Here is a 23,288-nt window from a genome sequence, read left to right as displayed (position 1 = left end):
GCCGAGGTCAATTGTATGAGGTTCAACAAGGCCAAGTGCAAGGTCCTGCACTTGGGTCACAACAACCCCATGCAACGCTACAGGCTTGGGGAAGAGTGGCTGGAAAGCTGCCAGGCAGAAAAGGACCTGGGGGTGTTGGTTGACAGCCGGCTGAATATGAGCCAGCAGTGTGCCTAGGTGGCCAAGAAAGCCAATGGCATCCTGGCTTGTATCAAAAATAGCATGGCTATCAGGACTAGGGAAGTGATCGTACCCCTGTACTCGGCACTGGTGAGGCCACACCTTGAACACTGTGTTCAGTTTTGGGCCCCTCACGACAAGAGAGACATTGAGGTGCTGGAGCGTGTCCAGAGGAGGGCAATGAAGCTGGTGAAGGGTCTGGAGCACAAGTCTGATGAGGAGCGGCTGAGGGAACTGGGTTTGTTTAGCCTGGAGAAAAGGAGGCTGAGGGGAGACCTTATTGCTCTCTACAACTACCTGAAAGGAGGTTGTAGAGAGGTGGTGGTCGGTCTCTTCTCCCAGGTAACAAGTGATAGGACAAGAGGAAATGGCCTCAAGTTGCACCAGGGGAGGTTTAGACTGGATATTAGGAAATTTTACTTCACTGAAAGGGTTGTCAAGCATTGGAAGAGGCTGCCCAGGGAAGTGGTTGAGTCACCGTCCCTGGAGGTATTTAAAAGAGGTTTGGATGAGGTGCTTAGGGGCATGGTATAGTGGTGGTCTTGGTAGTGTTAGGTTTACAGTTGGACTCGATGATCTTAAAGGTCTTTTCCAACCTATATGATTCTGTGATTCTGTGATCCAGGCACACAACTGTGCCTTTGTACTGTGTGGCTGGATGTGTATGTTGAAATATTCTGTTTAGAGACATTTGAATTGAGTTAAATCCTAAAATATCAACAAGAACTCTTGATTGCTCATGCAAGATATTTCAAGAAATATATCATTATTTGTTGGCGGTTTTTGTCGATGTTACATACGCATTTTTCCCTTCCACCTTTTTAACAATACAGAATTAAGCCAATGTTCTTTCAGTCAGCAGACCTGAGGATATTCTTTGCATGTTTTCAGAGTAGAACTCTTCTCATTGCTTTCAGGAAAACTGGATGAACGCTAAGGATAAAGTAGAAAAAGGAGAGTAATTCAGGTTCCTTAACAGTCAATGGAAGCCTGAACATTGATTCAATCAAGACCAAAATTTCTCCAATATAGCTTAAAGCTCTTAGATAGTCCTACATTATTCTCTTATTTGTATTTCATATATATTTTCATAGATACTGCAGCATCAGAGTTGAATCAGTAGTGACTTTATCAGCTTCAGGTAGGAAGCAGAGTTATACCAATAATGCCAAAGGCTGCCCTGAATTACCACAGATTGCCCACTAGTAGTAACAGAAGTTCCTGGCTCAGTGCAAGAATCTGTCTTCTGAAATGAAAGTTTTGATCACCAATAACACTATGCTGATGTTACTGTACTGCCATGCCATATTCTTATTTTGTGTGCTGGACCACATGTGCAATTTCCAAACGGGAAAATATTTTGATTCACTGTTCTTTGCTTCAATATAAATTAATTGGTTTTGTCAGTCCTAAGAGGCTTTCCACTGCAGTGTGTTTCATTTTCCTTGTAGTACTCTAGTAATAATTAGATTAATTAAACTCACCCCATTCTAGGATGCCCATTTTCTTAGACTGTAGTAGTAAAATGTCTAAGTTGAATTTTCATTTTCTGTCTTTCTGTAGTTGCATAACAAATGTGCTTCACATCTCAAACCTGAATGTGACTGTGGACCTTTGAAGGACCATATTTTACCACCCACATCAATCTGCCCAGTAGTATTGGTGAGTTGTCCATATGTTTATTTCAGATGTAATCCTCTGTCGTAGGTAACAGTAAAACAATGCTGGGACTGACTGCCACAGTATTTGTTAAATTCACAGAACTGTGTGAACCTTGAACACAATGGGTAATCCTGGCTGATGAGTTTATAGGCACAAGCGTGCTTTATCCTCCGCATATTGCATTTTCCTTCATGTGAGAATGAACTTTCTGTAGGGCATATTATAACTGAAGCTGACTCAGGTTTTATCACTTACTCAGACGGTACTTACCAGAAACTGTATAGGCAGAACACTTCTACATTTTACATCTTTTATAGATCCAACTTCCCAGAATAATGAAGTTATTCTTATGGACAGTTTTTGCTTGGGATGCATATTGTATATCTGCAATGCTGAGGTCTCTGATCTAAGCCGGAGGTTACCTAGAATGATGACACTGGTCTTGCAGTAAGCTGTGCATCAACATTATGGTATATTTTATTCTGCAGTCGTGGACAGTAAATTTCTCTGTCCACAAAAACAATAACTCAATTCAATGAAAATAAAAATGCATGCTATGTGTAGGTTTTATAGAAAAGAGCTGACCAGTTTATCATGAAAAAAGAGCTTTGGAATTAACTTCTGTATTCATATATTAAATTGGATGTTTTATGCTGATGAAAGTCATAGCATCATCATATTCATAACAGAACAGACGTGTGGTCCTTTAAATATATTTCATAATAAGAGTAAGAAATGCTTGAACTTAAGAAAGAATGATTTATTGCAGAGAGGAAAAACAAGAAAATATACCTTCTAATCTTCAACCTGTTTCTGATCATTAAGAATAATATTAATGCCTACTGTAAATTACTTGTTTTCTGATTAATCCTTTTGGCTGTTTGTTTATAAATCTGCTAAGGGAAGGATGCTAGACTTTGGCCCTCTACTTGAATAAACTGGGACTATTCCATTGCTGTCAATGAAGGTAAAGCAATGGAAAGCTGGCTTTAATATTTATGAAATATTTTTTAATATTTTTAAAAAGTCATAAGAATAGTTTTGTAGTTTGTCTGTAACAGTATTTTGATATTACCTGGACAAGTTCTGAATAATAATTGCAAAATATTATTTTAAGTTTGTTGGATGATTACATTCTGCATTACATTATTTAATTTTCAGGATTTTAGGTCATACTTTAAAAGTTAACATGTAGAAATTATGATTTTGTTATTGGACTGTTTTCATTTTATTGTTATTTATTGTTTGCCATTCTTATAAACTGAATAAAGCCTCAGCATGAAATTTCATCTTCAATTATATTTGTGTAACTCCATTTTCTTTTCAGGAGAGGAAGAGGGATAGAGGAATTAAGATTTTCATTCCACAATTGGACTTTAGTTAAGTTGTTTAGAGGATATATAAAACCACTCTAGAGTCAAATCACCCTTGAATAGGTTTGTTTTATCTGCAAATTTTGAAGGCATAAGCAGAAGTAAATATGTTTTCCTGTATCAGAATCGTGTTTCAGTATTACATACTAATAATGTAACATAAAACATGTATTTTAGCACATGTATATTGTTAGGAATAGAAAATATATTTTACTGTGATGTAATGGGAACTTTATAATTTCGTAGTACATTTGTTCATCCAGTAGTTTCTTCCAAAAATGCATTAAAATCCTGAGTATACTTACATTACAAATAATACATCGGTGACCTGGCTAATAGGAATTCCTACTAGAAACGATTGATTACAGTGTACATATTATTTATCTTAATAATTTTTTAATTAGTTCTCCCATTTCCTGTTACGGGGATTCCTTTTGAGAAAGATAATACTTCAGTGTATGTGAAACCAGCACTCTCAATAATGACAGCAAAACCAGTGAATATATCCATGTCAAAATTGTCTAAAGATACAATAGTAAGTGTGTTTGTTAATAGAAATGATGTGTTCAGACATATCAAATCTGATATACCTGACAGTGGAAGGGTCTTTAGCTTCAATGATCAGCTGAGCAATAATATTCTTGCAATGCTACATATATGTGGAAGGTAAAGAAAAGCAGATAACCACAATGCTTTCTGTACTAGGCTTATCCTTGAGTATTTTGAGGTATCAAAGAAGAACGTATCTCCTTCTCCCATAGGATAAGTTATAGGAGTTGTGGGGAAATAGCAAGTTGAAAAATCTTGTTTCTTTGATCTCCCAAAAGTTTTGGCCCTCCCTTCCATCTGTAACTTTGGTAGTCCAGACTTCTTCCAGAAAACTGTCAGAGTTCATCTCAGACCAAGATGCCTTTTCATAAGTTTTCCTTCAAGGGTACAGGCTAAATCCCTTCTCATCTTTTCTCTTTTGCGGAACTGAGGACATTCATATTTTTACCTTTCTCATCCAGCATGTCTCATTTCTTCAGTTCTTGTGAAGTCCAGCCTCGACTCCTTATGCAGAGATAAAGAGAATTTTTTCATAAATTGCATTTCACAGCACTATGTATTATACCAGAGCTACCAAACTGGTGTCTCAGCTGCAATTTGTTGTTTAGGTCCATATCCTTTCAGTTTTTCCAGTTCCTAGGTATCATTGACATCCAAAATCACTGCTGCAACTGTGAAGAATAAATAAAAAACCTACTCTTCCTGACTGTAATGTCACAAAAGGTGACATTTCTCTCCCCCCCCCTAAACATAGCCATCTCAGCTCAGCTGACTGTTCTAAATTACTCATTTTGGGGTCTCTTTAGACACAAGAAAGATTCCTCTAAAATAAAGGACTGGCATGATCCTCTCATACTGTCCCTTCTCTTAATGGCTGGAGAGAGAACCTGAATGCCTGGAAAGTTAGATGACTAGTCTAGGTTAAATAAGAGGGCTTCCATCTTCAAAACTACACAAAATGGAACTTGTCAAATGTTATTCCTAAGTATGATAAGCTACATTCTCAGCTGAAAAAGAATCCATGGGGAAACTCATGCAGTTGATATCACGAAAGAATCACATATCTATCTTGATTCAATGCCATATAAAGATTTTTCATATCTCACTGCAATACTTTTAAATATTTTAGTAAAATGTAGTCTGTCAACTTTAAAACTAGTCCTTTTTACTTTTCTGTTTACTGTATATAAGGCTTGTTGTATGGTGCAGTTTTTTGTTCAGGTTAAATGAGTTTTGTTATAAAGTGTGTGTGCAGATCTCAAGTGATAGTCTTTTAATAGATGTCAGATACACTTTAATGTTACTCTCTTTTATTTCGGTAACGTTTTAATTAATTCATACTGATTGAATAAATGTACATTGAGACTTGTTTCCTAATGAGGGCACATTTAGAGGAAAGGTTTTGCATCATTCTGATATCCTGTGGGTAATTATATTCTAATTATATGGTGGGGGGGAAAAGTCTATAACTCAGTGCTGATATTGTTCATTGGACCCAATTAATTACATGCACATAATGAAAGTTCATGATAAGGTTGACTGGCAGTGAGTTTAAAAATCTTTAACTCAATTGAATCCTAGCCTACCAAGAGTACAGAATTAGATCATAACCAGGTTAAAAACTAGGTGTTGGAATGAGATGAGTGAGTAATGAAGAAAAAAGATTGGTCTCTCCTTATGATACAGCTTCTCTCCTCCTGCTCCTTTGTAAGACAGAAAGGGAAAAATGCTAACATACATTTTGGCTTCTTCATTGCATGCCTTCCTTTACTTTGCTGCAATTATTGATGAACGCATAGGGTGTTCTAATTTGTATTTATGTTTGTAGAAAAGTAATTAGATTTTTCTGTTTCCCACCAAAATAGATATAGCCTTGAGTAATGACAAATCAACCAATAGAAGCCTACTGTTTAATAAATATATATTTATTTCATAACGTATGATGATTTTGAGTCTCCTATTGTTTATGTGAGTTTTACCATGAATTATTTTTGACTTAATTTCTAACATCAGTTTTGAAAAGTATAATTAAAACTGTTAATAGTGGAATAAAAAGAAAATTATGGAATAAATTGTAAAACATAAGGTACCCTGATTACAGCGTGAGCGTTACTATATGGCAGTTATCACTGTCTCCATAGTAACCAGTTAATTTCAAAGGGGGGGGGTCTGGTGTAATATTGAAGACAAGAAGTGAAAGAAATAAAATTTAAAATTGGATATGTTTCCTTGTGTTCGATTTTCAACTTCATTGTTCAGCATTCTGGGACAAATTGGTCATCATGATAAAAAGTTTGGAACAACTCACTTTTTGTTTCTTTTCTCTTGTGAATGAATTTGGCTTTTCTTTTGTCTAGTGAAGAAGCTTATAACTTTTTAGGACAAAATCTTTTAAGCATAAATTCTATCTATATAAATATAGAATATATATAGAGAGAATTCAGTATATATAAAATATATATAGAATTTTTATACATCATAGAGTAAATTTGTTTATATACATCTAATATAAAAAAACATCGTAAGTTGAATTCACTTGACCTCTTATTTTAAAATATAAACAGCTATTTATTTTGGTGGAGGAAACATGTATCTGATTTGGGTTGGGTTTAGGTTGGTTTGGCATTTTATTATACAAGAACATAAACGTTCAGAAATTTTTCATTTATAACTAGTTCTATTTACACATGTAAAACAATATACACAGCAGATTACAAATGTTTTACCTAACCAATGTGCCTTGTGCTACTAACCAATACATTATGATCTGTAGCTTCAAACTTTTTTGTAAATATAGCAAGTGTGTTAAGATGCTGGCAAAAAGTAATACAGAATTAAAGTTGAAAATTTTGTACAAGAATTTTATTTAACTATCAGTATTTAGAGAGACTAGATAGAATAGCTAATGGCTGTGTTATAATTGCAACATAGTTCAACAGATACTTTTTCCATGTCTGATAATATGTTTTACTAATACTATTTTCCTGTGAGTTCAGTAGATGTTACTCACATAGGAAAACAGAGATGTAGAGAGAGAAAAAGGGAATTAGCAGTTGCTGGTTGAAGAATGAGCTTTCATAATCCCTTTTCGAGTTTTTAATCCTAAAATGATTCTTCTGTTTTTATCATAGTAGAGATCAGTTTTAGCTCAGTTGAATCCAAGCTCGACATGGAGAGCAGAAAGTCAGTGCAGTGTGTAAGCATCTTTATGAGCAACTCGATCCTTTGAAGTTGAGTACTAGCCTTACTCTGAGTTTCTGAACAAAGATACTACAAAAAACCAGTTACTTGAATATATATGCTTCTATGGGGGGCAGAATTTAAATCTGGTTGTTGAATATTAGGTAATGACATAGCAATTGAAACAGATTTAATAAACAAAACAAAACACTTTTTTCCTTTTCAGTTGCGTACCATATTGCAGATTCAGTTTTCTGAGAATCTAAAACAGACTTGAAATATAATGGTGTGCTTATCTACACTAAGAGCTTTTTCATTTCTTTGAAGTCAGAAGGAAATTAATAATTGCCCTGGAGGAAAATGTATCTTCCTAACTAATTATCTGTTCGGCAAACACAGTTCAATGTTAAAATAATAAGATGCTGATAAACTGAAATGGCAGCCATTCAATCATTTTAAGTTATATCTAGTTGCCTGCCCACAACTCGTCACTACTGTCTGTCCCTAAGTTTATTCCCTGCATCCTCTCCCATTGGAGTTTAACATGTTTTTATTTTCAAAATTCTTTTCCAGCTCTTTTGTCTTGCTTGGACGATGTATATAATTGCCTGCTATAGCCCCAGTTCATTTTAGGTAGCAAATTAAATTAAAAGTCTTGGGCCCTACTGTTGGTGCATGTTGATGCATATATTGAATGGGTGCAAGATGTAAGGCAAGTCAAGTCAGCTTCAGCCAACTAAATGAACTAAGGCCAATGTGCTAAATGAGAAATAGCGTTTGTGATTTTGATGTGTAATTCTTTACATCTTTATTAAGACATATTAAACAATCAACACAAAGTATATATATAAAGTTACCATGTAGCAAGTCCTTGTTCAGAACAGTCTTGCGGTCAGCTATTTTGGAAGGTATTCTCAAATGACATCGTCTCTGTTCCAGCCTTGTCTTTTTCCACGTATTTTGGCTACTAGTATTATGGATGACAAAATACCTCCTTCTGAGTGACATAATATGATTTTTTTTTTTTCTTTAGCTGCAAACGTTTCTGTCAAGACAGCTCTCATAAATTAGAAGCCTTATGTTTCTTTTATAATATGGCCATGTGCAGCTCACTGGACAGTATTTTTGCTAGTGAAGTGGTCGCTAATCTTGTCCACAGGATGACTTTTAGCTTCAGCCCACGGATGTAGAGCTGGGTATTGTGCTACAGCTCTGTGAGCTTTCAAGACGGCATGATGTAGTGTCCTAATATTGGCCCTTCTGATTAGTATGTACACAGGGTTAGAGCTGGAAATGTGGAGAAGAATTTATAAAGTAAATTTTCAAAATATTTTAGCACATCTAAATCATAGTTAGTTGGATGTGATATCTAATAGATATTACAGATAGATTGCTCTCTAGAGTTTTGGGGTAGTGGTGGTGGTTTTTTGCAGTTTTCAGGGTGTCTGAGTCTTTGATTCTCTTTGGCTATTGTGTAACTATGGTCAGAAATTGCATGGAATGGAATTTTTGTAAGCAAGGTCTTGAATACCACATAGGTTAACAAAATGACAGTCTAGGGGTACCTATTCTAATATTTCATTGCATATTGAAGCACAGGTTTTGCATCCCTTCGAGATTCCTATGTCATTAAACAAAACAGCGCTAACGAATCATGGAGCAACCTTCCTCCAAGTTCCTTAAAAAAACCCAAAGCATCAGTTTGGTATTCAAGTCACATATTTAAACTTCCATGCCCTTCATCCTGCAAACATTTGATGATTCCTTTACATGGTATTCCGTGCATTCTATCTGATCTTCCATGACCAGATTCTCCTGATCAGTATCTTTCAAGTTTCAGGGTTCTAAAATAAGATATTTTTTGATAACTGTTTCAGTTTATGCATATTAACATAGAATTCAGTTCTTTCCTTATGCACCCGCAGCCCCAAGTTGGGCTTTAGGGTATACGCCTCGTCTGAAGGCATATAGTATAAAAGAAGTAATTATCATACAGAAGTAATCTCAAGTTTTCAGTAGTTACTTGGCAAACTGTGTAATGGTACTAACTATTCACTGATGGCTTTACAATCCTATTTAATGTATAAATAAATTGTTGATTAATGTATAAAATAAATTGTTTTAAATAATCTCAGCTGTGTACAAAATAATCCAGAAAACCAGATTTGCACTTATTGAGAGACAAGGTGAGAAAAAGCAATTTTTGCTGCATTGGCACTGGAGTCTGTGTCAGCAGTTCAAATGTAGGGAGGTAGCTATTTAGTAAGCCATTAGTTAGTATCATAGCTGGTATAAGAAAACAAATTAATCAAATATGATATTTCTAAATATCAGTGTTTTGTGTAAAGGAAAAGACCATACCTCTATATAAAGAAAGTGTAGAAATACTTTTTGAGGATGAATGTTGTATGGCATGTCAGTTGTAGTAGAAGAAAGATTCCTCGCTTTGGATGAGGATTCAAAGACTTGGAAAATAAAAAGAATACTCCCTGGGTACCAAGTATCTCCTTTTACTATTCAAAAGAATATAGTCCTCAGGTTTTAAAATATTTTTAGCTGGTGATAAAATGATCCCGCACATACTCGCCAGAACGTAAATTATATAATATGACAGCCAAAACATTGGGGGAGTACGGTTGTGCAAATGTGTAACAAAGCACCACGTACGGTTGTTGTTAAGTACCTTGCTGCTGCAAGGTAACGTTCCTCGTGAGCGCTCTCTCCATGCCCCTTGCCGTCCCAGCTGTTCGGTGTTGCAGCCTAACATTCTCTTTTTCCAACAGACGCTACCCACTTTAGGAGGTTTGCTCCCTGAGGTGCGTAACGGGAGGCATCCATGTATGCACGAATACTAACGGATCATGATATTGTACATTCTTCTTGCTATAAAAGTGCATTTTGGGGCTGAACTAAAAATCTAGACGTGGTATTCTGTGTTGTCATTTGAAAGGCCCTGTCTTATTTATCAATTCTTTTTTCTTATTTGGATAAATAAGGGATAGATACAATTGAATAGTTCTTATCTGACAGTGATCTCTCTGGAGCAATATTGAATGGTAGAAGCTCCAGTTAATGGATATTGACTTCAAAGTGGGAGTTCCAGGGGAGAAAAGAATGCATGAGAGGTGCAAAATGGGTGGAAAAAAATTTTGTTGTGGTAAGTACTATTTTGAAAGTTATGTGCTCTGGCACATACCAAAAGAACAGAAAAGCTTGATTCTTTGAGCCATCAAAATGTACAATAGCTTTTAAAATGCTGTATTCAGTATCTCTGTCAACCTCATGCATGTCCACTAAACAAAAGGGTTCACAGATACATTTATCATTTTGTATGCTTTAATTAACAAGATATTAAATACAGCACAGCTGTTGTAGAAACATTTCTTACCTTGAAAAATAAATTTTTGCATTTTGTAAAACCATTTATTCAATGCATGTCAAATTTGTCTTAACGTTGCTAGAATTTGTAGGCTATTATCCACAGGTGATTTTATTAAACTGTTATTATCTCACCAAAAAATGACACTGTTTAGTTTCTGACACTCTTGGATAGCTCAGTAATGTTACAGTTCCTGAAAGAAAGTTATTCAAATAGTCATGTATGACTGGATTAGAAAGCCAGCTTTCTATTTCATCTATAAAACAAATTATCTGTACAGGAATATTTAAAAGAGATTTTTTTTTTTTTAATAAAACGGTAATTGTTTTGTGTTCCATTAATAGATTTATTCAGTAGAATTAAGATACACATTATTATATTATTTCATACAAACTGTAAGTCAGATCCTCACTAGTATGACACAGACCTAAAAATTATAGGATATATAACTTTAGGAAATCTAGAATCTTCTATGTTCTTCAGAAATATTTCGAGAGCACTGTTGGTACATGTGGTAACATGTATTGTGGTCTCATATGCATATAAGGTGGGTGATATGAAATACTTTATTTGTACTTTCTTCAAAAATCATCACTGAAGGAAGCAGACCTTCAATGATAATGAGGTGAAGTATCCATATTTGATTTTTTTAATAACACTCTAGAAAATTCTGTATCATGAATATAGTTTTTTCTTTATATTGTGTGAGGTGTATGGCCTAATCTTGTGTAGTTACTGCTTAGGAGAAGCTGTCTTTGTCTGTGAGTGAAGTAATTGTTTTGCTTATGGAATAGGTAATATAAATTGGAGAAGGAGTGTTGCTGATGCAGCAGTCATAGGGACAGGGCCAGCTGAGGGTATTTGCTGCTATCTGTATCGTGCTGGAACAAAAAAACCAATATCCAAAACTTTGCTTGAGGTAATTGTTACTGCATTTTGCTGGTGAATGATTGATAACAGCAGGTTTGGGCACTGTGGTAAGCATCCTTTATGTAAAGGCAGTTCTCAGCAGTGTATAAATACTTTTCCTCTAAGTAATAGCATGATATATACAAGAAGATTTTTAGTGCTACACTTTATAACTAGGCCTCTTTTAAACGGCGTTTTTTTAACCTCTCTAAATGCACGTACTCAGTGTACTGGATCTGTTCCTTTCTGTTACCTTTTTCTTTGAACTATCACGAATATGTTGTTTAGCTTAAAATTTTTCTAGCCTGTTTAAAATTTGTTCTCCATCTCTGATTTTTGTTAGAAATCAGGGTTTTTTACTAGCTGTGTGTCTGCATTACTGACATCTGATTTGATTTTTTTGAAGATGTTGAAATATCCAAGAGTCAGATTTGGCCGTAATATGAGATCCTCTTTAACGTGGTATGCTTACTTTTTCTAAAATGTAGTGACTTTTAAGGGTAGTTATTCATGAAGTTGTTTGAAACCCCAAAGCTGCTTCTTACACGTGTAATGAGGTATGAAGCTTCCTTCATACTGAGGTTTCTTACTGTCTATCCTTGGCACTAACCAATACTGTTGTGCATTAATGTTTTGTGTTAGTTCACAAACGTTATTCTGTTTGGATGTCTCATCCTAGTTCTAATTTCTAAAAGATCGCCAAATAAATAAGTGCAGAGTCAGTGATTTCTTAGGCAGTGGTATGGACAGTGCTTGTCTGTGTTTTGAAGGTTAGGGCTGAGATGAATAGCTCTAATTGCTTTTACTGTTTTCTGTTTAAAGCAATGATATTGTAGTCTAGACTCTTGGACCTCCTCTTGAACTGATCAAGTTACTCAAAACATCCAAGAGCTCAGTTAACTAACCTCTTAGGAATCTCACTGCATATGGGAAATAGTGTAGACTCCCCTGTTTTTTTTCTGTGGCATAAGTTTGTCAGTCCTTTTATAGGAAATGTGATCAGATTGCCACAGTTCCCCAAAGCACTTGGCTGCCCAAAGCAGCCTGGGATGACTTGGACTATTTGCATCAGGACTAGATTGAGGCTGTGTCAGTCTCCAAATTTAAGGAAACCCAAGATGGTATAAAAACAGTGATGGTCCACATCTGTGTTACAGTAATACTAGGAAGGCGCTGTATTAAGCTGGGAGTTATTCCCTTCCTGCCAGAGAATCTGTGTCAATGTTTCTTCCAGTTTAAACTGCTCCAGAAAGAGTGGCGTGGATTAATTGCTAGTGCAATCCCTAAGGCGTTATCAGAGGTACCACAGAGATGGATTTGGCCTGGTATAGAATGTAAATGGTAACATTTAATGAACTGCTTACTGAGTGCAGTTGCAGGGGGTGCAATAGCGTCCTTCATGCTCCTTTCTAGTGCAGCAGCTTTGTGCCAGCCCATTCCCCTGACTAGTTTAAAGCCTCCTTGCACTTGTGAAGTGAGGAAAGTGACTGGGGTGCAGTCGGGATTGGGGACACTGATTCTATTTGATAAACATCTGCTGTCTTAATTTATGGTGCATTTTTGGACAACCTAAAAGGACATGCTGGGTGCAGTTTATAAATAGGATAAATGAGATACAAAGAGGAAGGACTTTTTTTTTTTCATTTAGAGTTCTCTGAAATGACCTGACAACAGTTGAAAATACGGTGACAGCAATATACTTCTGTCAAATAACTATCTGATTGTGCTGCGTATCAGCATCGAAAGGTGCCAATGGCTTAGAATCTGATGTAGATTCTGGTTTCTTTCTGATACAAAATATGTATTTTATAAAAAGCCACTCGGCCAATTGATTATGGTACATTTTGAACGCGTGTATTTTGCCAAAGTGGTAAAGTACTCTGGAAGCATCCAACCTTTGCTAGCAGTTAGGATGAAATTTTGATAAATTACTGATCTCTTATCAATGTGCTTATTAAACAATCAAGTATTTTGTATGATTGGCTTTCAAGTTTCAGAATGCCATCGTGGCGATGTCAGATTTATCTTTTCACATCATTGCATTAATTTGTGTTGTGACTGCACACTTTTCATCCATCTATTGCCTTGTCATTATGGAATGTCCAGGCACATAGATAGATGTTATGTGAAGTGGCCAGACATTGTGTAATAACGACTGAGATCTCATTTTCATTAAAGCAGAATCTGACATTACTCGCTAGTCAAAAAACAACTTTGTGGAGGCACAGTCTCAGTTACAGTTGTATAGCATTATATTACGTGTTAAAATGTTCCATTTTCTCCTTTTCTCTTCTTTTTTCAAGGAAAGACAGGCAACAGTGAAAAAAGAAAAGAGTTGCCCACAGCAAATGAACAAACTAGGAGAACGGAACAAAATGCAAAGAGCAAATTCCGTCACCGTAGATGGACAAGGTCTTCAGGTGTGATTATTGTTATTTTAATTTTAAGGAGATACTTCTAGGTGTATGAAGAAAATGACAGAGTGAGCAATCTTTAAAGTAAAATGTTTCCTATACATTCACTTTTCTAGTATTTCATGTTTACATATTTAAAAATATAATAATAAAGTCAATTCTTCCATCTGTACAGGAATCCTGTGGTGCAAATCTGCTTCTCGTGTGATTGGTAGGATTTCCTAAGACATTAAGAAAACTAGCTCTAAAACATTTATATTGTGGGGTGAAGCTGAACTTGATTGTTTTAGTATCTGTCACACAGCATTGTGTGAATTTACATTATAAATCTGAGTCTACATCTTGAATACTGTTCACTGTTCTCATTTGGACCTGTTAATTAATAGATGAATGGAGTAAACTTCAATGGTATTATTTGTCCAGGTATTTCCAAGTAGGGTATTTGGCACATCAAAATTAAGAGTGGAGAGAAGCAAGGTGATTTCAGTAATAGTGATATCTAGAATAAAAATGGAATTTTTTTTCTACTTGAAAGAAAAACCTGTGTGTGTGATGAGCTAATGTTATTTTAGAGAGGTTACTTACAGCCATGCCAGAAGTTCTGCCTGAACTGCTTGATTTCTTTCCCTTGAGAATGAGTAGTTTTGAGTAAAGTCAATGTTCACATATATGATGCTGCTTCTTTATTTCCTCAGGACTGAAATGATCATCATGGTAACAATGTGATAATCATTTGATATACATAGTTGACTATTCTCTGTATCTTTTGATGTGTTGCAATTGAGGTTCAGTAAAATGTAAGATTCCATTACCATATATCAAATGCTGTATACCTCATAATTATTTCATTATATACCTTAATGTATCAGGATAGAAAGGCTTATTTTATTGTTTCATCTTTTTAGGTTAGTGAAACATTCTTGTTATGAAAACCCAAAGAAAAGAAAAAGAAAAAGAAAAAAGAACAAACCCTAAAATGTATGCAATCACATGGCCGCTCCATTGATGGTTTAGTAGAATATTACAGTGATCATTGTCCATGGCTTTCAAGGTTCTCTTCCTGTACTTACCATCCTCACAGGCTGCATTGCTATCCAGATCATCCATGACAGATAGAGCATGAAGCAAAAGGGCTAGAGTATTCACTGACAGAAAGCTCAAGTTCTGTCTAATCAGTCGCAGTGTGAAGAGTTGTTCTAATAAACTGGTGCTAGAGGAAGCACACAGAGTTTTCTACCTTTTGGGTGATATCTGTGCAATTCCAGTGAGCCCAACTGCCCTAGAGAGAGGAGCATCTTTGGCATCTCCTTTCAGTAGCAGCACCATGTATCATTATGAATTGTGGTTTTACCCCGAGCATTAGATTGCTTATGCTCATAGTATATTTTCAGGTATTTTTCAAGTCTCTGTTTCCCACCCATGGGATACAGTGCCTGGGATATAGTTCCTGGTCTGTTCAAAATAGCAAACTCCTAGCACCGCTGACTCTTGCGCACACAACCTTAAATTATTAAAATTTCTGCTTTCAGATCATTATGGCATAAGATTTTCTATAGGTTTGTTAGTATGATCCAAAACTTATGTTTTATCTTCTCTTTCCATGATGAATCCAAAGCCTAGGATTCATCATTGCTTTTATTTATTATTGTTTGAGAAGGAGAGGAAGAAAGAATGAGGATTAAGATGGTAGAATAATTATTGAATGGATTTAAGGTGTGTTCTGAAGTGCTTGGTATTGTTCTGTAATGCCACATCTACAACGTAGTGCACGATGCAATACTAGTAATCATAGTGGTAACATTAGAAATAATTCCACAGTGATGACCCTGATTTGCTGATTATACTGTGGTCTTTGTTTTTCTCTGTTGGATAAAATTGTTGTGGAGTAACAGGAATCCATCTTATCAACAACTATTAAATTTTAGGTCTGTATCAGTAATGATAACCTGGTCATTGTGAAGGCTGAGTGGATCTCGAAGGATACCATAGTGAAAGGCTAGGATTAGTGAGACTGTTAGGGGTTTTTTCACTCACAGATTGTATAATTTTGGAACTATTTCCACAAAGATGTAAGATTCCATAAATATAACTGGTAATTAATGTTAGTATTTTGCCTAAAGATGGTCTGGAGCAAAAAATTTCTGTAGCTGATCAAAGTCTACTACTCTAATTGTCCCATATCGGGCCAAAGCATGCTACTGTAATTCTAATACTCTAATTTTGCTGGCATGGTCTCATTTTAACATGATCTTCAGCGATTTCAAAGAACAAGAAAAAGATTTTTGTGACTTGTGTTTGGAACTGTTTTTATTCAGAAAACTTGATCATGATGTCAATTGCATTTGTTCATGATTTAAGTTCCCAAGATAACAAATCAAAGATACCCAGGAAATCATACTACTCCTGCGAGACCTCTGTTTTCATATGGGAGAAGCTATATACAATTGGTCCACCACTTTTTTTTTTTTTTTAAAGTCACTTTTCCAATAACTTTGTGGAGATTGCCTTTAAATCATGCTAGATTAAGGCTTGAAAATGTTCACCAATTTAGTCTAATCTTTAGTTGCATTGTTTATTATATGGAAAGCTCTACGTTATCTAGAAAAGTAATTTGGAAAAGCTGTAAGAAATTAATTGAAAGAGACCTAGTTTTGGAATTGAGTGGAATACAAACTGGTTATTAGATGGTCCTAAACCTTCTACTTGTAATAATATGGTTAAGTTTTAAAATAAAAGAATTAAAATAGAAATGAGTTCATCATTTAGCTTTTGTTGAGAAAAGTATCAAGACCAAACCTTCCTTCCATCAGACAGCAGTGAGCAGATAACTTAGTGGCAGTGGAGATCTGCACGACTCAAAGACAATTAATCATAGTTAAGCACATTCATCTTACTTCTTTCTAGCTAACCAGCATAATGATCAGGATTATTATTTCTAATTAGAGGAAGTAATAGATCATGTATAACCTTAGGATGAGTCTCATTAATTAACCTGCGTCCTAAGGGATTTCAGTAGGTAGTCCATCTCTGTCACAATGAGCACCATTGGTTTACACTTAGTTCACAGTAACAAACATCATGGGAATTGGCTAAATAACTAAAATTGATTAAAACAGTAGATAAAAATTAAATATATGACAACCTTCACTATATCCTGCAATTTGATATATGTTTCAACATACAGCACTTTACTGTAGCAATATGCTGTGACAGAATGTGATACTGGGTTGGTTTTATGTTACGTTTAATTCCACTGAGTTTGCTGGAGTTTTTCCTTATTTCTTGTATATATTGGAACAGATTTGGATCCATTGTTTGTAAAATTATGGATGGAGTTGACAGACTAGTGCCTAATACTTCCTACTAGAAGAAAAGTGCCTTTAGATGCCTGTAGGATTATATGCCTATGTCTATAGGATGCCTGTATGACTCCTTAGCTGTCATGTTTCTTGGGTTCTGCCTTAAATTACATTTTATGAAATCTTCAGCTGAAAAGATTTTGTTATTTCAGAAATTATGAATAAGGATTTGGAGCAAGAGCTTTCAATGTATCATTTTGAAACAGAGACAGTCGTAAGCTTCACCTCTCAAGTTGTTAGTGCATGACTTTAGAGATGTTGACTTTGAACTCTTAATATGGTTTTAAACATTCTAGAATTCCTATATGTCTAAGATTGATAATTTTTAATATGAATAGTCTAGATTTATGGTTTAAAAACAGATATTAGAGAGAGATCATGTGATGTAATTTTTTGATGTTCTTCAAAGTCTGTGGAGCAAAGGCAGTGAACACTCACGTCTTAAAGTATCTGAAAGTGCAGACTAACACTATTACTTTGAAGGAAGGTGTTAGTTTGTAAAGCTGAACATTAATGTGAACATGTAAAACTTTCCATGCACAAAAGAATTTAAAAACATGGTAGAAGTCATTGTTTCCTTCAGTCTATCCTCCTCTCCATTCTTTTCCTCCGGCTTGTCCTTCTTCCACATGTTTTCTCCTCTACTTTTTTAAGTTTTCCAGCTTTCTAAGGTGTTTAAAGGAACTCATTATTGTTATATTTGTTACATTTTAAGAAGTGTGTGATTTCATATCAAATATTGTAGGTTTCTGTCATTAAAAAAAAATTAAAAATTATTCTGTCAAGTTTAAAATTTCATATAGCTATATTTCACCTTTATAGTCTAGTGTCATTTCTCACTACAGAATACAGTTTCTTCATAGCTTTTTCCATAGGAAATTACTGTCAGAATCAGTCATACATTTCTTGCATTTAATGTTTTCTTCTCTATTGTTGGATGTAACCTATATATATCAATATTTCAATGGAATTATAGGTTAAAATGGCATCACAGCTGTAAGACAGACAGCTTAAAAAAAAAGTCACTTGCAATTTGTGGCAAATTAATGAAGTAAGGATTATTGCAAATTATGGAATTGCTTCCAGCTGGATTACATAGCATAACATACAGTTTGCATTAAGCTTTTTGTTTTCTGTCTACTATAGGAAAAAATGAATGCAACACACAGCATTAATGAGTGGCTGTGTTATTCCCTTCTTTTAGATCACTCCAGTTCCAGGCACTCATCCACTTTTAGTTTTTGTCAATCCTAAAAGTGGTGGGAAACAAGGAGAAAGGTAAGGTTTATTTTCTCTTTTTTTTTTCCCCCCTCTCTTATCTCTGTGATATGTTTAAAAATGAACATTAAAAGTTTGTATATGAAAAGAAATCCAACATTTTATACTGTTATGCCTCACATTTGAACACCTCACTGCCCAGTTTAGAAGAGGTACACACTAGCATATAGTTACAAATTCTGCGGTTAAAAACTAGAATGATTTCTATACAACAGTTTCATTTCAAATCAGAAAAAGTAGCTATATTCAGCGTATGGTTTTGTGTGATTTGCATGAAGATGTGAGTTGCTATATTTTGCACTGCAACTTTGAAGTTATAACAGTTTTCTTTTAATCTCTGTAATAATTATGCAGGCAGGCCAATAATTTAAATTGGAAATAGTATTCCATTTTCTAATGTATGACTTGCCTTTCAAAGATTTAGTGAGTAGAGTCTCCGGCCTCTCCGTAAGATTTCCTACAGTGAAGAAACCTTTTGATTTCTGTAGACAGGAAGCATTCTAACAATCCAGTTAAAGTATTAAAGTCCAATCACACAAACTTTAAAGACATGCTTAATTTTATATATATCATAATTATATTGATTTAAATTCAAAATGCCTAAGTTTATGTTTAAATGTTAGTGTATCAGAGGCATGATAAAACAGGTAAGGAGCATTCTCCTCCTACTCTGTCCATCAAACTCAGGCAGAAATGATGAATTAGGTACCCCCGAGCAGATTTTTCAGAGTGTACTTCGGAATCACAAGTGCTAACAATATGGCCATTTTTGATCATCACCAAAGCCCCCAAATTTTTATAGCTTAGCTTACAATGTCAGTGCTGTAATTTATCTTTATTTCAAGTCTTGAAAGGGTGACGGTCTTTTGGCCAAGATCAGGCTGAAGATGACACCTGTGGGTACTGGGTGATGTGGGTACCCAAAAGCACAAAAGGAGGAATCCAGTGTGTTTCTAAAGCTTGGAACCAAGCAAGTAAACTGCAAGTGGGTCAGCTTTCCCTACCTCTTCCCCACTGCTTCCGTTCGATCACTTCTTTCAAACAGTGTCCCTTAAAGTAAACTGACGAAAGGGACAAAATCCTGCAGAGTAGATGTTAGGGGAATTCTCAGAGCTGAAGAACATTTAACCAAAACTGCACTCGAAGATCTCTGAGAGAACAGGTTATCATTTAGGAGCTGATTATGTAGTCCCTGGACTAGTATAGCTGGATAGCAGCAATAGCAACAATGCTAGTTGTGTCAAAGGCAGTTAATGATCTAAAAGATTCATTCTAAACAGTTTCAAGAACATGCCTTTGCAATCACAACAAAACAGTATGAGCCATCTTAAGCATTCAGACACAGTAGCAGTGTGAGGTAGCCCTGGTCTTCTGTGCAGTCAGGGACATTGTGGAAGGTAATGCACTAGCACTCAGCCTGACTTTTATGTAGTACAGATATGAAGTGAGTAGATCAGGGATCCAGTCTGGAATTATGTAGGTGAGAGGCAGGTTAGAGAGCTGCACTTACATATTAGTTATAACCTAGAAACAGTTTAAGGAAATGCTGTTTCACATCTTTCAGCTTCCAGCTCATAATTGGTCCCAAGTGTTACTATCTGAATGGGCTTAATGCACGAGGGATGTCATTTAATGTTAGATATTCTCCAGAGTAAAAGCAAGTTTAAAACCTGATCCCCTTCCCAAACTCCTATTCCCATTCGTGTATTGCAGTCTGACACTTCTCAATTTATGTTAATGCAACTGTTACTGAGGCCCAGCAGATCACAGGAATGATTTGAATTTACAAAATGAATGCCTTATACACGCTCCATTCACTAACACTATTGCCTACGGGTGTCATTAAACAATGAAGTGTATAGCATGAGGACATCCACCAGCAACTGACTATAGTGAAGTATGAGAATCTCTTAAATTGGCTTTGATGCCACACAAAATAAAATGTTAAATTGCATACTAATGTGTCAAGGTTGCACTCAATATTTCTGTGTTAGGAGGAGCACATCAAAAGGTCAACTGCATAGTCATGTAGACATATCTCAAGTCATTCACCAGCAGGAGATAATATCTCATGGTTAGATCTAAAACTAGATTAAAAAAGGTTAAAAAAAGGAGTACTTTTCCACTTATGGACTATTTTATGAGAAGGGATTTGCCCTCTGCCTTTTAGGTGTTAATGTTTCATATCAATACCAGTAACATAAAAAAATTATAAAATAAGGATGTTAAGAGTGCATATTAGCTTGAAGATTTAGTCTAAGGGATGAAAATATTTTCAGGGGACAATAATATTTAACTTTTTTACTTTTCCTTGTTTTTATCTGACTGCTCTACAGTTAGTAACCAGAAAGAGAGGAATCCCATATTTCCCCTTCCCTCCCCCTCCAATTTTGTGGCAGTTATATGTTGTGAAAAGTAAAATCACAGAACGTTTGAAGACATAAATAGCTATGTAAAATGCACAATTATGGTGATTCAAGTCAGGCTTTTTGAGTGTAGCGATTTTGTAATCTGGTCAGGTATTGAGAGGCTAGGAGTAGAGGATAGGCTGTAACAAAAGTAAGATTTCCACAGCAGTGAGGGGAAAAAAAACAAACCAGAACCTACTAATTTTTGTAGATGAGAATTTCTTTATCTTGATTCATTCAGATTAAGGTGATCTTTTACTGAAAGCTGTTCTTCATTCTTTACTTAGGATTTTCTGTATTTGAGAGATTATGGTGAATGAAGTTATGATTTCTAATTGACTTTCATTGAACACAGAAAGGTTATTGCAGATACTGTCAAGACTCCAGTGTTCCCACAGTTCCCCGTATGAGATTTTATGCCTTGCCATATGGTAACCCAGCCCATTTCATTGCCCTTAGACTTGGAGAGAATGTATGCATCCATCTGACAACCAGTTGAATAAATGCACTACCCCAATAATACTCTGTCATTTCCTTTTGTATTTTGCAATTTTTTTTTTCAAATCTCTCAAATGCAAAGGAAAAGAACTGAGGGTCACTTTAAGGTTAAAAAAGTTAGGTGCTTTAGTTTTTGTTTTTGAATGTTGGAACAGAGGGGTGGTGGGAAACAAATGTAGAAAAAGTGCATTCAGAACACAAAAATACTTTCTCTACAACCATATCTGATTACCTTATCGATGTGTTTTAAAATTTCATTTCTCTTAGAAAGCCGGAGTTTTGCAAAATGTATAGTGATAAATATCATGTTCTTGAATAAGTTTCTCTTTTAAAAACCAATGCTATGACTTTCAGCTATAATTGCAAAATAAAGAACTATGAAAATAACCCAGCTATACTTTCTTCTCAATGGAGAGATTAATACTTACTGCCCATCACCTGAAACATAAATGCATTTATAGTTATTTGGACTTAAATGATTTAGTCCCATGGATAATACATATGATTATAATAAAATATAACAAAAATATAGTTCAATGTTTATTAAGATGAAAGTAGCAAATTAGAATTAAAGTTGATGAGTTTAAGCCTTTCACGCACCAAGAATAGATTTTAATTAAGCATGAGATTGGATAGGAGTTCAGCAAACCCAGTCAGGTGTCTTCCTCAGGCTATATCACACTGTAACATGTTTTCAGTGATCGTGCATAAAACGGACAGATGTAGTTAATTTCATCAGAAAAAAACTGAAGTACATCCATTTTATCCTAGAGCTACCAGTCCTGTATGTCGGCATTTAAGATCTGACTAATCAAGACAACAGCTTTCAATAATCTATGAATAGAATGTATATATTCAGTACATCATTGACAAAATAGTTTCTTTCAACAGAAAGAATATACAACAAGGATATAGTGCTTCTAAAGACTGTTATTGTTAAGGGTAATGCTTCTCACATAAGAGTCCTTCTAAATCACACTGTTGTTTTGCCATACTCATTACTTTGTTTTCCACTTCCCCATTTTCCAATTTATTTGCCTGACCAGCAGGTGAGTTTAAACAATTGTTTCCTTGACAAATGTGCGGTTGGATGCACTGGAGATCAGCTTCCGTACACTGACGTTTCCTGCTGACTCCACGTTCAGTGTCTGTGCAGTACAGGTTGATGATATGTTTGACCTTTGTTGTTTTCAAATAACTTTGGTTCAGAGTAGCTCTTCCCTCTTACCCTCTGATTAATCTGGATGTCTAAGGTTTCGTTTAGCATTGAGACAAAATGTAGAAGCAGTTTCAAATGATCTTTTTCAAATATTGTGTATCTAGGAGAGAAGATCACTAGCATTCTTTTACTTTTAGGTAGGAGTCCTCGGCTTCTTTCTTCTCTGCCATTAGAGTTAGATTAAGCCTATACTGACCACATCTTGAATAGTCACTCCCCCGATGACAGAAGATGCATCCCCCAGTTGGCAGAAGGTACTGCTATGGCCAACTTCTGCCCCAGTGTAGTCAACTCTACTGCCAGTTTTGAATTGCCAATGGGTTTCTGTCTGGTTTTATCTCTCTAAAGTAATGATCTTATGACTTCAGAAGATAGCTCAGTCTAACTCAGCCCAAGGTGCACTCGAGTATTTTCTGTTTAAAGATGATCTCAGCCCTCTTGGCCACTCCTGCTGTAATTTCCTGCCTCCTCAGTTATGCTAGTGCAGCTATTTTGAGGTTCATATGAGATCACAGGCATGACTGAAGTGAAGGGAAAAAATGACAATGGAGAAACTTTTCTGAGTATTTGTATTTTAAATTGAATCTGTTTAGTTTTCCAGATCACAGAATAACCCCACAAATGGTTACAGAAGCACAACTGTTTGTTGAGAAACTGTGTCGTGGGGTAAGAACCAGCTGCAGGTGGTGGGGACAAGAGGGAATTTCATGAGCTTTCATGAGTTCATGAAATTGCTCTCTATCACAAAAAGCTGTCTGTTGGGGCATTACCCACTGCACTGCCTCATGGCTTTGTCTGCACAAATCTCCAGTCACAAGGAAACCATGTCCAATTCCTTCCTTACATGCAGAAGCAAGACATTCAGAGACATGTCAGTATC

At 35.6% G+C, this 23,288-nt stretch overlaps 1 protein-coding gene across 6 annotated transcripts in view; it reads left to right on the top strand.

Moving 5' to 3' along the window:
- DGKB (diacylglycerol kinase beta) overlaps nucleotides 1-23,288 on the top strand; it is a 327,466-nt gene that overhangs the window by 87,096 nt on the left and 217,082 nt on the right. For 2 of the 6 annotated variants that reach the window (XM_075495547.1, XM_075495546.1), the window contains 5 exons: nucleotides 1,744-1,842; nucleotides 4,006-4,008; nucleotides 9,728-9,760; nucleotides 13,536-13,652; nucleotides 18,210-18,283. In XM_075495547.1, the coding sequence (XP_075351662.1) occupies nucleotides 1,744-1,842; nucleotides 4,006-4,008; nucleotides 9,728-9,760; nucleotides 13,536-13,652; nucleotides 18,210-18,283 (326 nt within the window). The remainder of the gene's footprint in view (nucleotides 1-1,743; nucleotides 1,843-4,005; nucleotides 4,009-9,727; nucleotides 9,761-13,535; nucleotides 13,653-18,209; nucleotides 18,284-23,288) is intronic. The other 4 variants (XM_075495545.1, XM_075495544.1, XM_075495543.1 and 1 more) reach the window with 2 other exon arrangements.

The sequence above is a fragment of the Mycteria americana genome, chromosome 2, assembly GCF_035582795.1.
Source record: "Mycteria americana isolate JAX WOST 10 ecotype Jacksonville Zoo and Gardens chromosome 2, USCA_MyAme_1.0, whole genome shotgun sequence".
In the NCBI taxonomy this organism is placed as follows: Eukaryota; Metazoa; Chordata; class Aves; order Ciconiiformes; family Ciconiidae; genus Mycteria; species Mycteria americana.
The sequence above is the reverse complement of the archived record's forward strand: the minus strand, read 5'-3'. Positions and strand labels throughout refer to the sequence as shown.